The 16,468-nt window shown below is 44.8% G+C and overlaps 1 protein-coding gene across 2 annotated transcripts in view; it reads right to left on the bottom strand.

Moving 5' to 3' along the window:
• The window catches only part of BIN3 (bridging integrator 3), a 182,080-nt gene that overhangs the window by 115,296 nt on the left and 50,316 nt on the right, over positions 1-16,468 (bottom strand). For both annotated transcript variants that reach the window (XM_069214055.1, XM_069214054.1), the window contains exons 2-3: positions 9,321-9,369; positions 6,380-6,420 (exon numbers count right to left, since the gene is read on the bottom strand). In XM_069214055.1, the coding sequence (XP_069070156.1) occupies positions 6,380-6,420; positions 9,321-9,369 (90 nt within the window). The remainder of the gene's footprint in view (positions 1-6,379; positions 6,421-9,320; positions 9,370-16,468) is intronic.

The following is a 16,468-nucleotide window of genomic DNA, read 5'->3' on the forward strand; positions in this document are numbered from 1 at the left end:
CCCCCCAGTGAATGTGTGAAGGCAAAACACACGTTGCTCCATCTGAGAGTGGGGTAATGGGAAATACAGGCACCCTGAATGTACAGGTACATCATGGTACTGCACACGGTCACCTGTTTAATTCACAAAATGTCTCTTTGCAGGTTCGTGACCCTTGCAGTGCTAGTCTGTGGCCTTTGGATTAGCTAGGCATCTAGCTAATTTGTGGGCTCTTCTCTTTGGGGTGTCCTCTACGCTGATTCTTAGCTAGCTGGTATTTGTGCAAATTTTCCACATGATTAAAAACCTTCAATTCTTGCAGTGGCAACCCACCATCTCTCCTTGCAGGTCAGATCCGCCCCTCTTCCATCAACAGGTCGAGCAGTATGGCTTCTTCAAAGAGTCCAGGCTTCCTCCCCAGCTTGAGTAGGAGAATTACATTCCAGCAGATGTTTATGGCCAGGCAATGTTTTCTGGACTCATCTGGTGGACCAATACCTCTGAATGCTCAAATGATGTAAAGCTTACCGGTTCTAAAGGTTCTATTGACCCCACTTCGGAGGACTGGCAGGAATACTGGGCCAACCACAGTGCAGTCAATGTTGTCAATGTTCATCTTCTTCTTTAACCTTTGGTTTCTGCTGACTTATAGAGTATAGAAATCAAGGTCAGGCTAGTTCGCACTGGTGAAGGTGTGGATTTCTACCAGGCAACAACCAAGAGAAGACCACCACTACTGGGTGACAGCTAACAGTACAAGAATAGCAAGAAGAACAAGTTTCACCAGAGAGGGGAAAACATGCTCTGAACCATGAAAAAGGGTATTCTGAACAAGAGGGCAGTGTAAAAAAGCCATGTTTATCCTGGTCACGGCATTATGGATACTAACATTCAACTATATATACGCAACACACAAATACCACCCTAGACAGGTCCCTCAGATGAGGTTAGGCAAGGGACTTAATTTGTGTCTGACTGGTTAGACCAGTCCAGGGATGAACTGGTAGGTAGTGTTTCATCAGGGGTACAGATAAAAAAAGCCTACGTTTCACAATAGAATCGATGTGCCATGACTGCCAATCACTTTATAGCCTGAAATGAGGGGACAGAAACCACCCTTACTAAAGTTGGGAATTTACTTTGGGGTGATCACCTGCACACTGCAATGTTCTGCTGGCGCAGAACAAAGTAAAAAAAAAAACTGGAGTATCTCCGGTGAGCTCACAGGCTGTCAGGTTCAAAAAAGGAAAACCAACAGGCCAGGCCACAAAGAGGCCAAAGGGGCATGGCAAAACACAGCTTTTCCAAGTCATGCAAGGATGTTTAGTAATAAGTGCAGAACTCTGTTTGGGTCTGGAGGGCCGGTACTACAGAGAAGAGTGGAGTAACTGTAAGATCAATGGAATGTAGAAACTGAAGTGTGCAGAAAATGTGGGGCAGTGCCTGCAGGCAGAGTGAGACAAGAGTGGGCAATAGCTCCTAAGTGAGAGACCAGCAACTAATGAGTGGAGATGGGAAAACACCATAGGGCAATAAGATTAAAAGAGAGGGTTCACAACTGGAGAGCACTGCCTTCTGATGGAGGAGGGTTGAGAGACAGTGACCGGTGAAAGAAGCTCAGACACTGGAAGACAACAATTGTCAAAGAGAAAGGCAAAATCACTGCAGGTCATTGGCTGCCAACAAGAGATGAAACAACACAGTGGGGCAATTTCTAAATGGGAAAGAGTAGAAACTGGCAGGCAGTGACTTCAGCAAAGAGAGGAGCAGACCCTGGAGCACAGTTAATCCTTTAATGAGAGGAAAGAGGCTTAATTTGGAGGGTAATTGCTGTTGAGGGACACGAGGTCAACAATGGAGAGCACTGACAGCTGAAAAGAGAGCAGCCAACATAGAAGGGCAGATACTTCGAAGGACGTGAGTGCGAGGGCTAAAGGAGAAGCTGAAATAAGTGTAAATACTTCTAAGAGAGAGTAGCTAAGAAAACAAACAAGGATATGGTTTTCGGAGACTAACATTTCTAAATACCTTTAGTTTTTGGGAGTACTCCAAAACAGGCTAGGGCAAAACACATCTTTAGTGGTGAAGTGCCAGAGTGAGCAACATCCCCTTGGACCAGAAAATACACTGCCACTCCACAGCGAAAGTCTCAACTTCTTTGAATCCACTTTAGTCTTCTGCCAAGTCATTACATATTTAGACCAGCTCATGGCAAAATGGTACACGTAGCATTATTGTTTGAGATATGAATTACCTTGGATTAAGGAGGTTTTGCAGTATTGCTATTACTAGATCTGTCTATTGCTTTTAACACCGTAGACCATCCGAAATTAACCAGTAAGCTCTGTGAGGAGGGAACTGTTTCTTTAGCACTAAGCTTGATAAAATCATTTTTTAAATCCTAAGAACCCAGGCTGTCTCTCTGCTTCCTTTTCGGTCTTTCTTCCACACTCTTATTTGTTGAGTTCCACAAGTCTTGCCCCAGTCCCCCACCTTTTTAACGTGTATCCCAGCCCTGGTAGGAGTGACAGTGGGACTGCAGTTTTCTGTTGGTTAAGGTGAGGAAGCTTGTTGGTCAGGCCTGCCCTTCTGCCGCTCACAGATTACTACTCAAGAAGGCTGATAACCAGGTGCAGAAACCTCACGCTTCATTGTGCCTATGTTTTGGGTGCCTCAGTGCTGCCTTCATTGTGCCTATGTTTTGGGTGCGTCAGTGTTGCCTTCAGTGAGAAGTATCACTTTACACAAAAGCTGAGACTGGAGAGCAGAGGGAGAAGGACAGTTGAAATGGAACCATGCCAAACTGGCTCTGAAGTTTGAGACAGTGGCTCCACATCCACTGTCTACGAAAGGTGTATAAAAGTGGGATCCATACCTCTTTTATTCACAAGTCTGACGTAACATCAGCGCTATTAGGGGAAGCGTATGCAGATTGGAAAAAAAACAGGTTGAGGAAAGAATAGAGGACACGTTTACAATCATGAGGGGATCTGATCAACTGAAGATATTAAAAATTACTTCGATATCTCAGAAAGAGAAATGATGAGATTTCAGGCACTGTGTCACACAGGAAAACTATTAAGCCATATGCCAATAGACCACTCACAGCTTTTGAGAAACTAGTAATCATAAAGAAAGATGACAAAAAACTACTTTCTGGAATTTAAAAACGTTAATCACACTTAATGAGCAACCAGTGAAATCACAGAGGAGGTGGGAAAAGGAACTGGAACATAAACTTACTCTTAAGGAATAGGAAAGTGTATTCTACTGACTGCAGGTATCAGCCACAAGCACCTCAGGTAGACAAGCAACGATAAAACAATGTCAAACTAGTGCTGTAACAGAGCACAAATCCACAACTGGAACCCCTCAAGATTAGACGAGTGCTAGAGGAAGTGTGGTGGTGCAGGTATCTTGCTACACTTATTATGGCCCTGGCATTAGTTGAAAAGGCACTGGCAAGAAGTGTTAGCAGATATAAATACAATGTTTGAAACCGATATCCCACGATTCCAGTTTATATAATTTTAGTTCTCTCTAACAAACAAAACGTACCCCCTGAGATTCACTGGTGAGAAGGACAACTCCACTTACACTGTGCACAGCTAGCCAAACCATTACAGCACTGAGAGTAACACAAAGTGCAGGAGCACCAGAGCTGATAATCTAGCCATGGTATCAAGAAGATCTAATCAGCATCAGATCACAAAGTAGAGTGGCTTGATGAGCTGTGAGACCCGTATATTACTTTCTTTGCCATCAGTATCCTCCGGTGCTCAGACTTACAGGTAGCAGGAGCTACGGAGAACTACAAAGGATCAATGGGCATGGTCAGGAAAATGATTAGCGAGACCCCAGAACAAGATACTCAAGCAGAGTGGGCCATGTTGACACTATGAACTGAGAAAATGAGGGGAACATTGCACTATATCAGAGGAGTGGAGGGAGTTATTCAAATGTTAGGGTTGTTTTTGGATTCTCCTTTTTTCTTTTACACTACATTCCCTGCCGGCCAGTGATTGTAGATGGGAATATGTGTGTGGATAAACAAATACAAATTAATAAAAGAAAATTAAAAAAAAAAGACTGAACCACAAAAGTAGGATCCAAACCATCCCACATTGTTCCAGCTCTAGATTTTTGTATGACCAAGCAAGGGTGTGCTCAGTAGAGTTCTCGAAGCACTGCTATACGACTAGGGCTGGTATATGCCAAACAGTAAGTCTCCCATAGGTGTGGGGATTTCACCTGAACTGTGAACTTTCAGCTGGAGGAGAAGAGGGTATGCCTATTTCCTATAAGCCTGCTGAGAGAACAAAGGCGGCTGCCTGGCCTTGCAGGAGGAGAGCCTGTCCAGGAGAGGAGTCAGTCCAGAAGAAGTGTAACATAGTCCTAGCCTGAGGAGCACTCAGATAAAGCAAACTGCCTGAGAGTGCAAAGACAGGAGTGACCAGTGCTGTAGTGGTTTTCAACTTGGCTCTCTTATGGTCCCTATTGAGAACTGCACCCAAAAGGCTGCTTAACTTTCCACAATATGTTACCAAAATATGCCCCCCATCCCACAACCCCACAATTTGTTGAGGATGCAATTTGGTTCAGCTGTCACCAACGGTCTGAGTTGCCACAACACTGACACAGGACACCTGATCTACCTAGGAAAGCTGCAACTGCCAGAAATGATTGGCCGCATGCAAAGGCCGAGGTGTGGGCTCCAACTGCCTCATGGTGAGATCCATCTACACCTGACCAGAAGCTGGACACTGGGATTACTGCAGCAAGGCAAGTACAGCAGCGTTTATCTGTTTCTCAGGAAGGCCACACATGCTGAAGACCCATGCTGCACCCAACTTCCCCTAAGACCTCTACATGAATAGCAGATGAGTACTGGAGGACTCTGCCTGCTTTCGGGACTGAGAAGCCGCAACACACTGAAATAAAGTGCAAGAAATTGAGTCTCTTTCTGCACATCACACCAATGAGGTAAGAAAAAAGTGAACTGATTGCATGTTTGAACTTGTGGGAACGTTATCTGCCCCTGATTTCATTCCTCTACCCGAGATTACTAATGAACTACAACAACCAGGATCGCCCAGGTGTAGTCGGAGACAATACAGAGAGAAGTGGGGGTGTAGCATCCACAGAGGAGTTGTGATCAGGGTATCATCCTGCATTCACACATTGGAGTTTAAGCTATTTAGTTCTGCCTTTTGGTTTTAAAAAAAAAAAACTTTTTCAAAGAGCAAATAGAGGAGGGTGACCAGATTATGAGAAGCAAAAACCGGGACAGGTCAGACATAAAAGTAGGACTAAACCCTTTAGCCTTAGTTCTAGATCTGGCCTGTCCAGCCACCTGCGTTCCTGTGTCCACTTCTTCCCACTCTATGTGCTGGGTGCAGGCTCCTCCAGTGCTGCCTGGCAAAAACAAACACATTACTTAAATATTCTCAGACTTTAGCAGCGCTTGTGGAAAGGAAAGCATACCTTTCAATTCTGCTTCCCAAGATGACCTGACCTTTCTTTAAAAAAACTGAACATTTGTTTGAAAATTAACAAAAGTGTCGGTACACCAGCACAGTCCCCTAAAAACCGAGACTGTCCGGGGAAAACCAGGACGTCTGGTCACACTAAAGTAGTGGGCTGGATCTCAATTTATTTTGCCTTTTTGTTGACTGTTGGGTTCTTATTTCTTGCCACCAAAACTAACTCCCTGAGAAGCCTGAACCTGCTCACCATTGCTGCCTTCAGAGACAAGTGCAGAAAGGGTTGACCCAACCCAGTTTGCAGAAACGCAGTAGGATAAAACCTAAACAGTCATCTAAACAGCAACATCTTCCAGCATGGATTACCGGAAAACCATCATTCTTGATCTTCCTAAATATCTTATCTCCAACTTCAAAACAATACATAATGTGGCGGCTCACTTGCTCTTGTGCTCAGAACTTTGTGCCTCATCTCCCCCACACCTATCTAGCCTCTACTCACTGGCTACTTGTCAACACAGGACATTCTACAATTATCTCTGCATAGGGCAGTGTTTGTTAAATTAATTCTATTATTCTCTTTCCTGCAAAATATAAATCCTCACATGCTGTAGTATGAACTTTTAAGTGCCTTTCACAAGTCCCCTAGGTGTGTGATCTTCGATTTGTGGCTGCTCCCTTTCCTGTAAACAGTCATTCAGTGAAACAACCTCGGTGTGTCACTACACAGTAGCTGACATCACTTGTTCTTAAATAAGCAGCTGAAGACTTTTTATAGAGCATAATTCCTCGCTCGATCTTCTGCAAAGCAACTTTAGGTTCTAAAGCCGAGACACCTCAAAGTAACACTATGCCTGCGAAACATTGTTATCAATCAAACAACAGGCCACCAGTCTCACTCCCAAGATAATACTTACTGCTGAAGCTTTCCATACTCCCGCTCAAAGTCCAGCTCCACCTAGGAGAAAGGGAAGACGCAGTTAGTGTGTGTGACCTCAAACTTTTTGCCTAGTCACCACTACGTTGGGATCCTGGCAACTGCAGAGAATGTGGCTAGAATGATATCAGGACACCACTATACATTCTACATAGTTAGGGTTCCTCAAAAGGAAACATCATTATTTGTCTACCTGGAGATGGGATGTTTAAGGAATGCCTTGAAGTTTCAAGTTTGGCTACGGAGAATATCTGCAGGGTCTCGGATGCTCCTGAAACTACCAGGAGGTGGGTAACGAGAGCGTCTGTGCATGCCCAACTGTGCACACTAGAAAGATGTAGGAATACTTTGCAGGTAAAATATGTCTGTGTGATGTGTTCAGGGACTCATATTGGTAATGTAATAATGCACCTAGACGCTCTAAGTGCAGTTGTTAGCACAGGCATTTAAGCTCAGTGGCCTTAGTACGATAAATTTAGAAAACAAGCATTGGCAGCTAGAGGTGTCCACATCATAACACTTTTTTTGTTATGGAGGGATGGTGGGAGCCAAAAAACACGGATGAATGATGAAGGGAGGTAGGGTGGGGGCCAAATGCAGCTACAAAGATGAGGAAGGGATGGAAGGTGGGGAGCAAGCAGCAACACGAACAAGGGAGGGATGGAGAGAAGAGGGTGGGGGGCAAGCATCAACACAGGGGAGGGAGGGTGGGGCAAAGCAGCAACACGGGGAGGGATGGTGGGGAGAAGTAGCAACATGGGGGGAAGAGTAGGAACAAGCAGCAAATCAGGTGGGGTGGGAGTAAAGGAGAAGCACTGAGGTGGGGAGAAGTACACGAGGGAGTCATATGAAAAAGATCTACTCTAGTAGTGTGCTTAAACACATAGAAAAATGTAGTGCTTCTCAAACAGAACAGTGGAAGGACACTAGTAATGTGTCCACGCTTCAGGGGAAGGACAAATACACGAAGAGGAAGGAAGTCTACAGCACCTGACTAATAAGAAGCAAGCAAATTAGAGTGACAATGAAGCCAACCAATAGTAAGCATGGGCACCCTAAGCCCACTATACAGAAAACAAGATATCTTGCAATAGAGAGCATATGGGAGGTTTTAGGTGAGACATTAAAAAAAGTGATGGGTGGAAGGCATGACTCTCTCCGTCACTGAAAATTACTCGGGACGCCATCTAGTCCATCTTTTTGTTTTTTGCCAGCTATGCCACTTTAAACAGGAGACCAGCCATATGTGCATAAGTATTGGTCCTGCTACAGTAGAACTGTTAGTCAAGGGCCCTCCAGGCAGAAGTACATGCAACCATAGCCCAGGTTTGGCTTTCATTCGAGCAGTCATCCCCCCAAGTACCAAAAGGAACCAAAACTAACATTGTGGGTACTTTTGAGAGGAAACAGCAGCTGTCACTGTATCACCGAATTAATCCCTCATGTTCTGGCCATGTCCTTGGGTAGGTGGAAATCAGGAGGCACTGTTTGACCCTCAAGCCAATGGCCCTTTTTAACAGGATCCTTGCTCTACAGAGCTCCTCTGAACATTCTCTGAAACAACGAGGGCTAACCGATGTGAGAGGGGTCGCAAAACATTTTTGCACAGCTAACACCCAAACATGTAAGGGATGCCATAGTGCAACAACATCTAGACCAGAAACCTAGAGAGAAAAGTAGGCCGTCGGAGAACTACTCTTGAAAACATGGGTCACAAGGGAAGAGAGGCCTGTTACATATTAGATGGGAAGGGAGATGTATTTAGTGCATATTATAATGGGTTCCATGATCCATTGTTCCACGGCTGTCCTGCTGTCTATCGTACCATTAATACTACCTTTAATGTACTCTCATGGCCATCATAAATGCTCCAACTGCAGGGAGAGAGAGACCTTCCGGCTTTCCTGGATCAAGTTATGGGCCTCACAGAGCAATTTCCTTACAGAAGGCACCTAAGAACAGAGAAGTCCCTAACCGCCAAAAGTAACTAACTTACCAAGTGATCTCCCGTTTTAGGGCAGAAGACCAGAAAACCGAAAGCAGACCAAAAAGGCCGGGGATGTACCCTCCTGACAACCCAGTGAAAAGGCCAACACGGTGCACAGGTGCTATACAATCAAGACCATCACACTGTACAGTCACATACAGCAAGTCAAAGACTCCTGGCATTGTGCAAGAGCTACTACAGAAGGTGCAACAAGAACAAGCAGGCAAGGCAATCTAGGACAACAAGCTTCCCCCTGGCATGAAGATCAACCCAAAGGGAGGCAAAATCGACAGTAAACGAAGGATTTGTTGGCAAATGCAGCAGTGTCATATCAAAGTTGGGTGCCAATGAATCCTATGCCATTCCAAAGCACACACAGCAGGTCAAAAACAATCCAACATGTGCGGGCTCCTGAACAAGGAGAAGGAGCAATTAGAGCAGCAATTCCAATAAGCCTCACACCACCTACAACAGAACTCGGATGACACCCTGTTTGATCTACGATGGCGCATCTACATCAGCGATGCAACACACGCAGAAAGCAAAGGTCAGCCTGCAGGACCACCTAAAACCACTGTGGCGCACTGAAGTTCAGGCTGTTTTAAAGCGCTCAAGTAAAAGGTAAGGTATACTCTGCAACAGCAGATATGTAACTGGGAGCAATAGCTTTGCCAGCACACATCCTTACAGGAGCTGCCCTACCAGCAGAGATGCTACGTATCCAAGGCTGTGTCACCAAAAACACAACACACCAGGGGCACTTTCCCACTTGTAGGAGCAGAAACAAAAGTAGAAACATAGCCGAACCCAGGACAAACCACAAGGAAAAAAAAAAAAAAAAAAAAAAAAAATCAATCCAGCTCAGTGGCACTTCTTTACCATAGGTAAACACGACAGCCACAGAAGGGATACAAGTCACGACAGATATACTCACATTTTTGGGCACAATCTGCTTCTTTGGCTGCCCGATCTTAAACGGAATCCTAAGAAAGAAGCATAGAAAGGATTTTAGAAAAATAGGATTTATAAATATTGTTTCATACATGGAAATCTAATTTTCACACGTGGTAAGTTAAATAAATAAGCACAATGGGTCTTATAAAGCAAACATAATCCCCCAAAGGAGATACAGGCTGAGATAAGAGACTGAGCATAATGGTGAAAAGAGGAGACTGGCGCCTAACTTCACGGATTCTTCTCCAATACGTTATCAATATAGTTTATTGTAAGGGTCACCACAGTTTTACACACCCCATGTGTCCTTTTTCTGCCCCCCCCCACCAAAGTCTTCAGATGAGACGCTCAAAACCTAATAATGAAACGATTCAGTCAGCGCCTCTTATCAATACAACTGGTGGGTTTTTACAGCTAATGTTCCATGTAAAACTGGGGTACAAAGAAGATAGGGACTCGAACGGATGGGAACTCCATTTGGGAAGGACAGACAGAGTTCTCTGCACAGTAAGAAACTAATCTGACCTGTGTGGTTAATAAGTGTTTTTGTTTAATACAGGGACAATGAGGTAACTCCTCTTATGGCCCAGGCTTAGATACGCAGAGACTGTTTTAAAATGAAAGTGGTAAGTTACATATATTCAGCACTGAGGGCCAGATGTAGTAAAATCCGATTCGCAAAATCAGATGCAGAACGGTGTCTCAGACACCGTCTGCGAATCTCAATGGGGTCGCAAAGACCCACCTCATTAATATTAATGAGGTGAGTCGCATTTTGCAACCCCATTGATATTCCCTGCACTCACAGGGATGGTGGCCTGATGGAGACAGCAGACCTCCATGTCTGTGACTGCTTTTTAAATAAAGCAGTTTTTTTTTTGTATAGCTGCCCGTTTTTCTTAAAGGAAAACGAGTTGCAATACAAAAAATAACGAAACCATTTGGTTTTTATGTTTTTCAGAGTAGGCAGTGGTCCATTGGACCACTGCCTGATCTGAAAAAACATTAGTAGCCACATTCACAAAGGGGAAGGGGTCCCACGGGGACCCCTTCCCTTTTGCGAATGGGTTACCACCAGTGTGACACTGGTGGTAACTGCGAATTGCTTTGCAACCGCGTTGCGGTCACAAAGCAATTCTGCATCGCGGTGCGAGTCGCAAATAGGAAGGGAACACCCCTTCCTATTTGCGAGTCGCATTCCCATTTTGCGAGTCGGTACCGACTTGCAAAATGAGAATGTGCATCACGATGCGTGTTTTGCATGGCGCAAACTGCGATTTTCGCAGTTTGCGCCATGCAAAACGCTTACTACATCTGGCCCAAGTCTCCTTTGTGCAAATTGCGCTTGGATTACTGGCCTAAGTGAGTAGGCTTATAAGGAGAGATCAGATTTTCCACAAGAGCCACCCATATCCTTTTTTCTGCCCTCTTGGTATGGTGCCCAACAACCAGATGAGGTTTACCTATATATCTCAAGATAACTGGAGCCTGCGAAGAACACAGAGGAGGAGCACAGGAGGATACTGATTTTTTACAATGGTTAGTCTTTACTCCAGATTAACCATAAGGCCTGTGGTGCCCAAAGGCTCCCGCAGCACACAGCGAGAATGTATTTACAGTTCCTGGCATCACAACACTTGGAGTTCATGATGACTCTGATCCTTAATGCCTAGATGGCTTGGGATGGGCGGTGCAGCATCAGAGGACAAACTGGCATTGTCTTTTCTCACTTGGTCATGACTGCGCACTCAGATCTGTTCAGCACTCAAACAAGTTGGCCATTAACATTGAATCTTTCCAGTTCACTGAACATAAAAGGCCATGGCACTTTGCTGAAGGCCTTTCTGGCAGATACTGTCAGCCTTCTCCACAACATGTGCTGAGTAAGGATGTATGTTTAGTACGCCCCTCACATTATCTACCAAGTGTAATCTTTACATTCACAGTGTCTCACCAGAGTCCCTTTCAGGACCTTCCTGGACCGTAGTGCTTATTAATAAAGATATTTATTTATTTGACAAGTGCACACTGACATTTGGAGCACAAATGTTGTGGATCATGGCATAACTGGTATAAAGTCTTGGTAGGGAACATAAACCAGAGAAGATGATTTGAACATCTGCATATAGATGCTTATTTGTGAGAGGTGATCAGTGCAACAAAAAAACAAAAAAAAAACATTACACAAGATACAGCCCCAAAATGGACTTGGGTTGCATTTTGGGCGAGTTTCCCTTGCATCTCATTGGATTGCTTTTTAGACTGGTTTTAAGGTCGATATCCAAAAATACGTCTCAAAGAAGGAACTGAATGCAGCCTAAAAAAACATATGGAGAAGATACAAACATAGCCATTCTCATGGTACTTTGATAACTGTAAGGACATAAGATAATTTTGCTACAAATGCTATACAAATGCTGATTTAAAGTCTGTCTGGCCGCATAGGGCCCTGGCCCTTCACCCTTAGGCAGCAAATTATACTTCTGCTATTCAAAGGCAAGAGCAGACAATCTGTTCAAGAGACGGGTGCCCAATAAGGGGGGGGGGTTCAGGCGGGGAGCATTGAGTGGGTCAAGCTGACCAAATATCTCTAAGAAAAAACACCAATAAGGATATAAATCATCAACCCGGATCACAAGCCCCCACCCTCTTCCTACATGTAAAGTCCTGCACTTCCATTCATGTCTACCTGCGCACAACCACCACACTGTCAGTTCCACCTGTTACGTGACAATGGTGGTGATGGGAGAACATGCATGTAACTCAGCAAGCCGCTGGGTTTTTGCATTGCATTCTGGGATTTGTAGTACTGGACTCATAATTTGTTCACCAAAATTACTCCCCTCCCCCACTTATGACAGTCAGGCTTGCTCACTACACTCAGGGGGAACCCCGAACCCCATTTATGACAGTCAGGCTCGCTACATTCGCAACAGGTCACTCATCCTGAACTTTTATGCCCCACCACTTTCAAATCTCACCAGCCGCCACTGACTACATGGTATAAAGGGATGTTCTTTTTTTAAGAAGCAGGGCATACTATTGAACATCATCACTTTAACAAGTCAATGACTAGTAAAGCAGTCCTTTTTATGTTTCATCTTCATCCCCAATGAGACTGTTCCTGTTAAAACTGTGGATTTTTCACTCATCCACGTCCTTCTTGCTATACACGTGTCCTTTCCATTCTAATTAAGGTCATCCTTAGTATGGAACATATTGAATACATTTTGCTTTAGAATGTTTCATATTTCATTATGATTTTTTCATTTTGCCTAAGGAGTTCTCATAAAAATGGGTGGCAACAAATGTGCTTATAGAACGCTATGTAAACCGAAGGCTGGCGACTGAAAGCAAATTTTGAGAGTCTCATAGTCCCCATTATAAGAATGCCAAAAAAGACTTCCTTATGTTCACAGGCTAGGGGTTTCAGTTTCAATAAAATTGCTTCTTGAGAAGTGAAGTAAGCTTCTGTAGCTTAACCTCTACAACTGCGCAAATCTTTGGGAGTACACTCACCTCAAGAGCATTTTAAGATTTCTGTCTTACTCAGAACGAGCTCTGGGTCCTCAAAAATTGGCCTTGCCCTGTCTGCCAGTACCTGTTCTCACTTCTTTGTGGTGTCTCAATCTGAGGTGCACCATGTCGTGGTGCTACTAGTCACAGGGTAGAGTCCTGAGGAGCTGCACTGGCTGGCGCTCCCTGAAGAAAACCCTTCTTATTTTGGCAGGCTTTCTTTAACGGTCCACACCCAAAGAGAAATCGGGAGAACCTTCATCGCTAAAGCCTATTTGCTGGCCACTTCTTCCAAAGGCAAGTTTAACTGAAAATCCTCATCCCACAAATACCCCTGGGCTTGCGGAACCATCAGATGAGCCTAGGCTAGGATCTGGGCTCCGTTGGAACCCTCTATATGTGGATTCAAACATTTTCAGCAGGTCTGTAGACAGTTTCCCATAGACGTACATTGCCTCATCAAAGGACAGCAATGAATGCAAGTCGAGAAGGGTACCTGCATCCTTCCATGTACTCGTGTACAAAATGATTATGGAACTCTTATAAATTGTATGCTCATCTACTGTTATTGGATTTGCGCAGAGAACCCCAAAACACCTTGTAGGTTATCTCACTTCTTATTTGGTCTAAAGAATATAAATGTACTATTCATGCACAGCTGCCTCAGTTCCCATGTTCAAATTTTTGCCCCTTTGTGTCATTCCCTCACCAACTTTACTGCTGTCAAATGGCATTTGCTTCGAGCTCGAGACACCAAAATAGGAGAGCTGTGAAGGTTAGGTTGCCTTCTCCACAGGCAGTGACCAGACCTAGAGCCTTGGACCACCCTAGGGCTATGATTCAATCAGACCAGGGATTCTTCACATTTGCCTCCTAATTCACCTCTCCGATTTAATTCCCTACCCCATTCTGCTTGCTTACTATTGGTCGATTAACAGCATACAGCCAGCTTGCAATTACCTGTACTGCGGGGTCCTGTGAGATACTAAGTTTTTGGGGGAAGACCATGTGATCCTAGAGCTGCTTTCTCATTCACTCTCATTTCCACTCCCCTAGACATTATTTTACATGATGCTTCTCAACCCTGGTTAGAGGCAGCTTCAGACGGTGGTGTAAAGCTCTAAATAACCAATTAAATACCATACAAATTAACACAGGATAGTGCCATGTGAAACTCTGTTCTCCCCTTGTTGTTACAACTCGTATCCCACAATAAATCCCCTCCTCCAGCATAAACTTTGCATGAAAGAGTAAGGTCGTATGCTGTCTGTAGGCTGGAGGCACACCGGTTTAGGAGGGTGGATGTGCCATGTATTCCCTGCTGGTGATATGGCTTCACTTCCAAGGGAAGGCTAATAGGTGCAAAGGGAGGGAGCTAGAATCTGCCTGGATGTCAGTATGCATGTGAGCACCTTTAATTGGTCGGGTTTCATGTTCATTGAGGAGAAGCTGCAGCACTAGATTAAACACGCCATATCCCAAAGTGTGCTTTACTTACAGCCCAAGTCTTGAGAGGACCAGCCCCTTCTGCAAGTCCTGAGCATGCTTTTGGGTGTCCAATTGCTGGACTGAACAAGAGTGGGCTAGGCTTCCGGAAGCTTCTATGATCACTGAACGTTAGCCACTGGGGGGTACACTGCTCCCTATGAAGGTCTAGACATGACCAGGTACCCTGGTAAGAAGAAAGAGGTCCCAAAGAATGAGCAAGTGGGGCCCTGCGGATAGTAAGGCAAGGGAGTAGCAACTTTACGGGTGGATAGGTAGGGTACAAAAGGTAACTCCCTACTTTGGGCTTAGGTAGGAGGAAGCTACATAAAGATCGGCAAGCAGCCTTTTCAGCCAACTGAGGGTTCAGCCCTGGGCACTATAAACCCAAGAATGGAGATTCACCCTTGGTTTGGCATGAAGGAGACATCCACGACGCCCAATGTCTCAAAGACAGCCTCCAGAGTTTGTCTCTGAATTCCTAGGGTGTCCCAGTTTCTCGGTAAAACTAGATTGCACAGTTAAGGCTAGTGAGTGTCGATTGCACTGCTTGGCACAGCTTGGACAACCCCATAACCCTTATTGTCACAATAAAGAAACCCTTTCCTTTATAGATCATCATCAGAAAAGGAATAAGTATGTGTTCACCTGAATACACATAGCAGGTGCACAGAATTACTTACAGTTTCATAACATAACAGTAGATTTTAATCAGGCCTCCGAGTCAGTGAGATTTTAGCATTTGTATTCCCCAAACTTCATTCACAATATTGTACGAGCCCTCTTCTATTTATCCAAACACGTGTGCCTCACTGTAAAAAAAAAAAGACTATGCCCGTCTCTGTTTTTCTGGCAGGTCAGTCAGGAGGACAAGGAGTCCCAAGGGCCCGACACACAGACGAGTAGCTGAGCAGGTCAGACAGACAGAGCGAGAGAGAGGCGCACACACACACAAACTCTTCCTCCCCCCCCCCCCCTCCTTTTCTTATCCTTTCGGTGCTGTCTTGCAGATCTCTCTCTCCCCTCCTTGTAGACAGCTTGCGGTGACCGAAAACTGCAGCCCAGGGCCCAGATGCCCAGAGTGCTGCCCGCTTCAAGGGGGTGTCGTGGTTAGTGTCTAATCAGTGGCCAATAATAGCTCTTGGGGGAGCTTGTCTTGGCGCTGCGCCTCTTCATGGTGGCGTCCTCACTGAATGCGGCCTTCCTGTGTGTTGTTGTGGTCCCGACCTTGATTAACGTTGTATTATGAGACCGGTGACATCCCTTCCGCAGGAGCCGTGAGTCACCAAATGCGGTTAGTGTGTGGCCAGTGTGTAATTGTGGTGTCTAATAACAGGCTTTGGTTACCTCCAGCCCAGACGTACAGCCACAGGGAGGGTGCAGGGGATGTGGTTTGTCTTTTTAAAGGTAATCTGGCAGGGACATTTTGGATGTGGAAACAATGCTAGACTGGTGTTCTGGGAGCTGAAATGAGGATACAGAAGTACACCATACACAGAGAAAAGCAACAAAATCTTGCTCACTGGAAGTGAGGCACGCATTCAAAAGGTCCCGTAGAAAGTTTCATGAAGCGTCCCAGTCACCCTGCCAGCACCAAAGGCCCCTCAAAGGTCAAAACACTCTCAACACTTGGAAATAAATCTCTTGCTTCCTGCGATAATGAATGGAAACATGTAGGCCTTACAATTCATCCGATTGCAAGATGGCCTCACTCCATGCCAACTCAAGAAAAAAAAAAAAGAAAAGAACATGAAATTAAGTTTCAATTTCTGGGAAAAAGTTCAATTCCTAGCCAGCTTAAATGATCTCATAAATTGGAACAACGCCCATTCGTCTCTATCCAAGGTGAACCCCAAAGACATCACTAGTCTCACACCCTATATATATAGGGTGATCTGACTCAAGCACATCCTCTATGATATAAACATTTTAAGAAAGTGCTACACATTGGAAGACTAGCTTACTCCTCTTCAGCCCAAGTTCCAATAGTACCAAACATTTCAATTAAGTTTCATATTGTCAGTTATTTTTAACCAAATATTGGCAAAATAACCCAAACACCTTCTTGAGAGTGTCACTTCCGGGAAATCAGTTTCACTCTCTCCAGCTCCTATGGCATAAAGTCTT

Source organism: Pleurodeles waltl, chromosome 11 (assembly GCF_031143425.1).
Source record: "Pleurodeles waltl isolate 20211129_DDA chromosome 11, aPleWal1.hap1.20221129, whole genome shotgun sequence".
Classification (NCBI taxonomy): Eukaryota; Metazoa; Chordata; class Amphibia; order Caudata; family Salamandridae; genus Pleurodeles; species Pleurodeles waltl.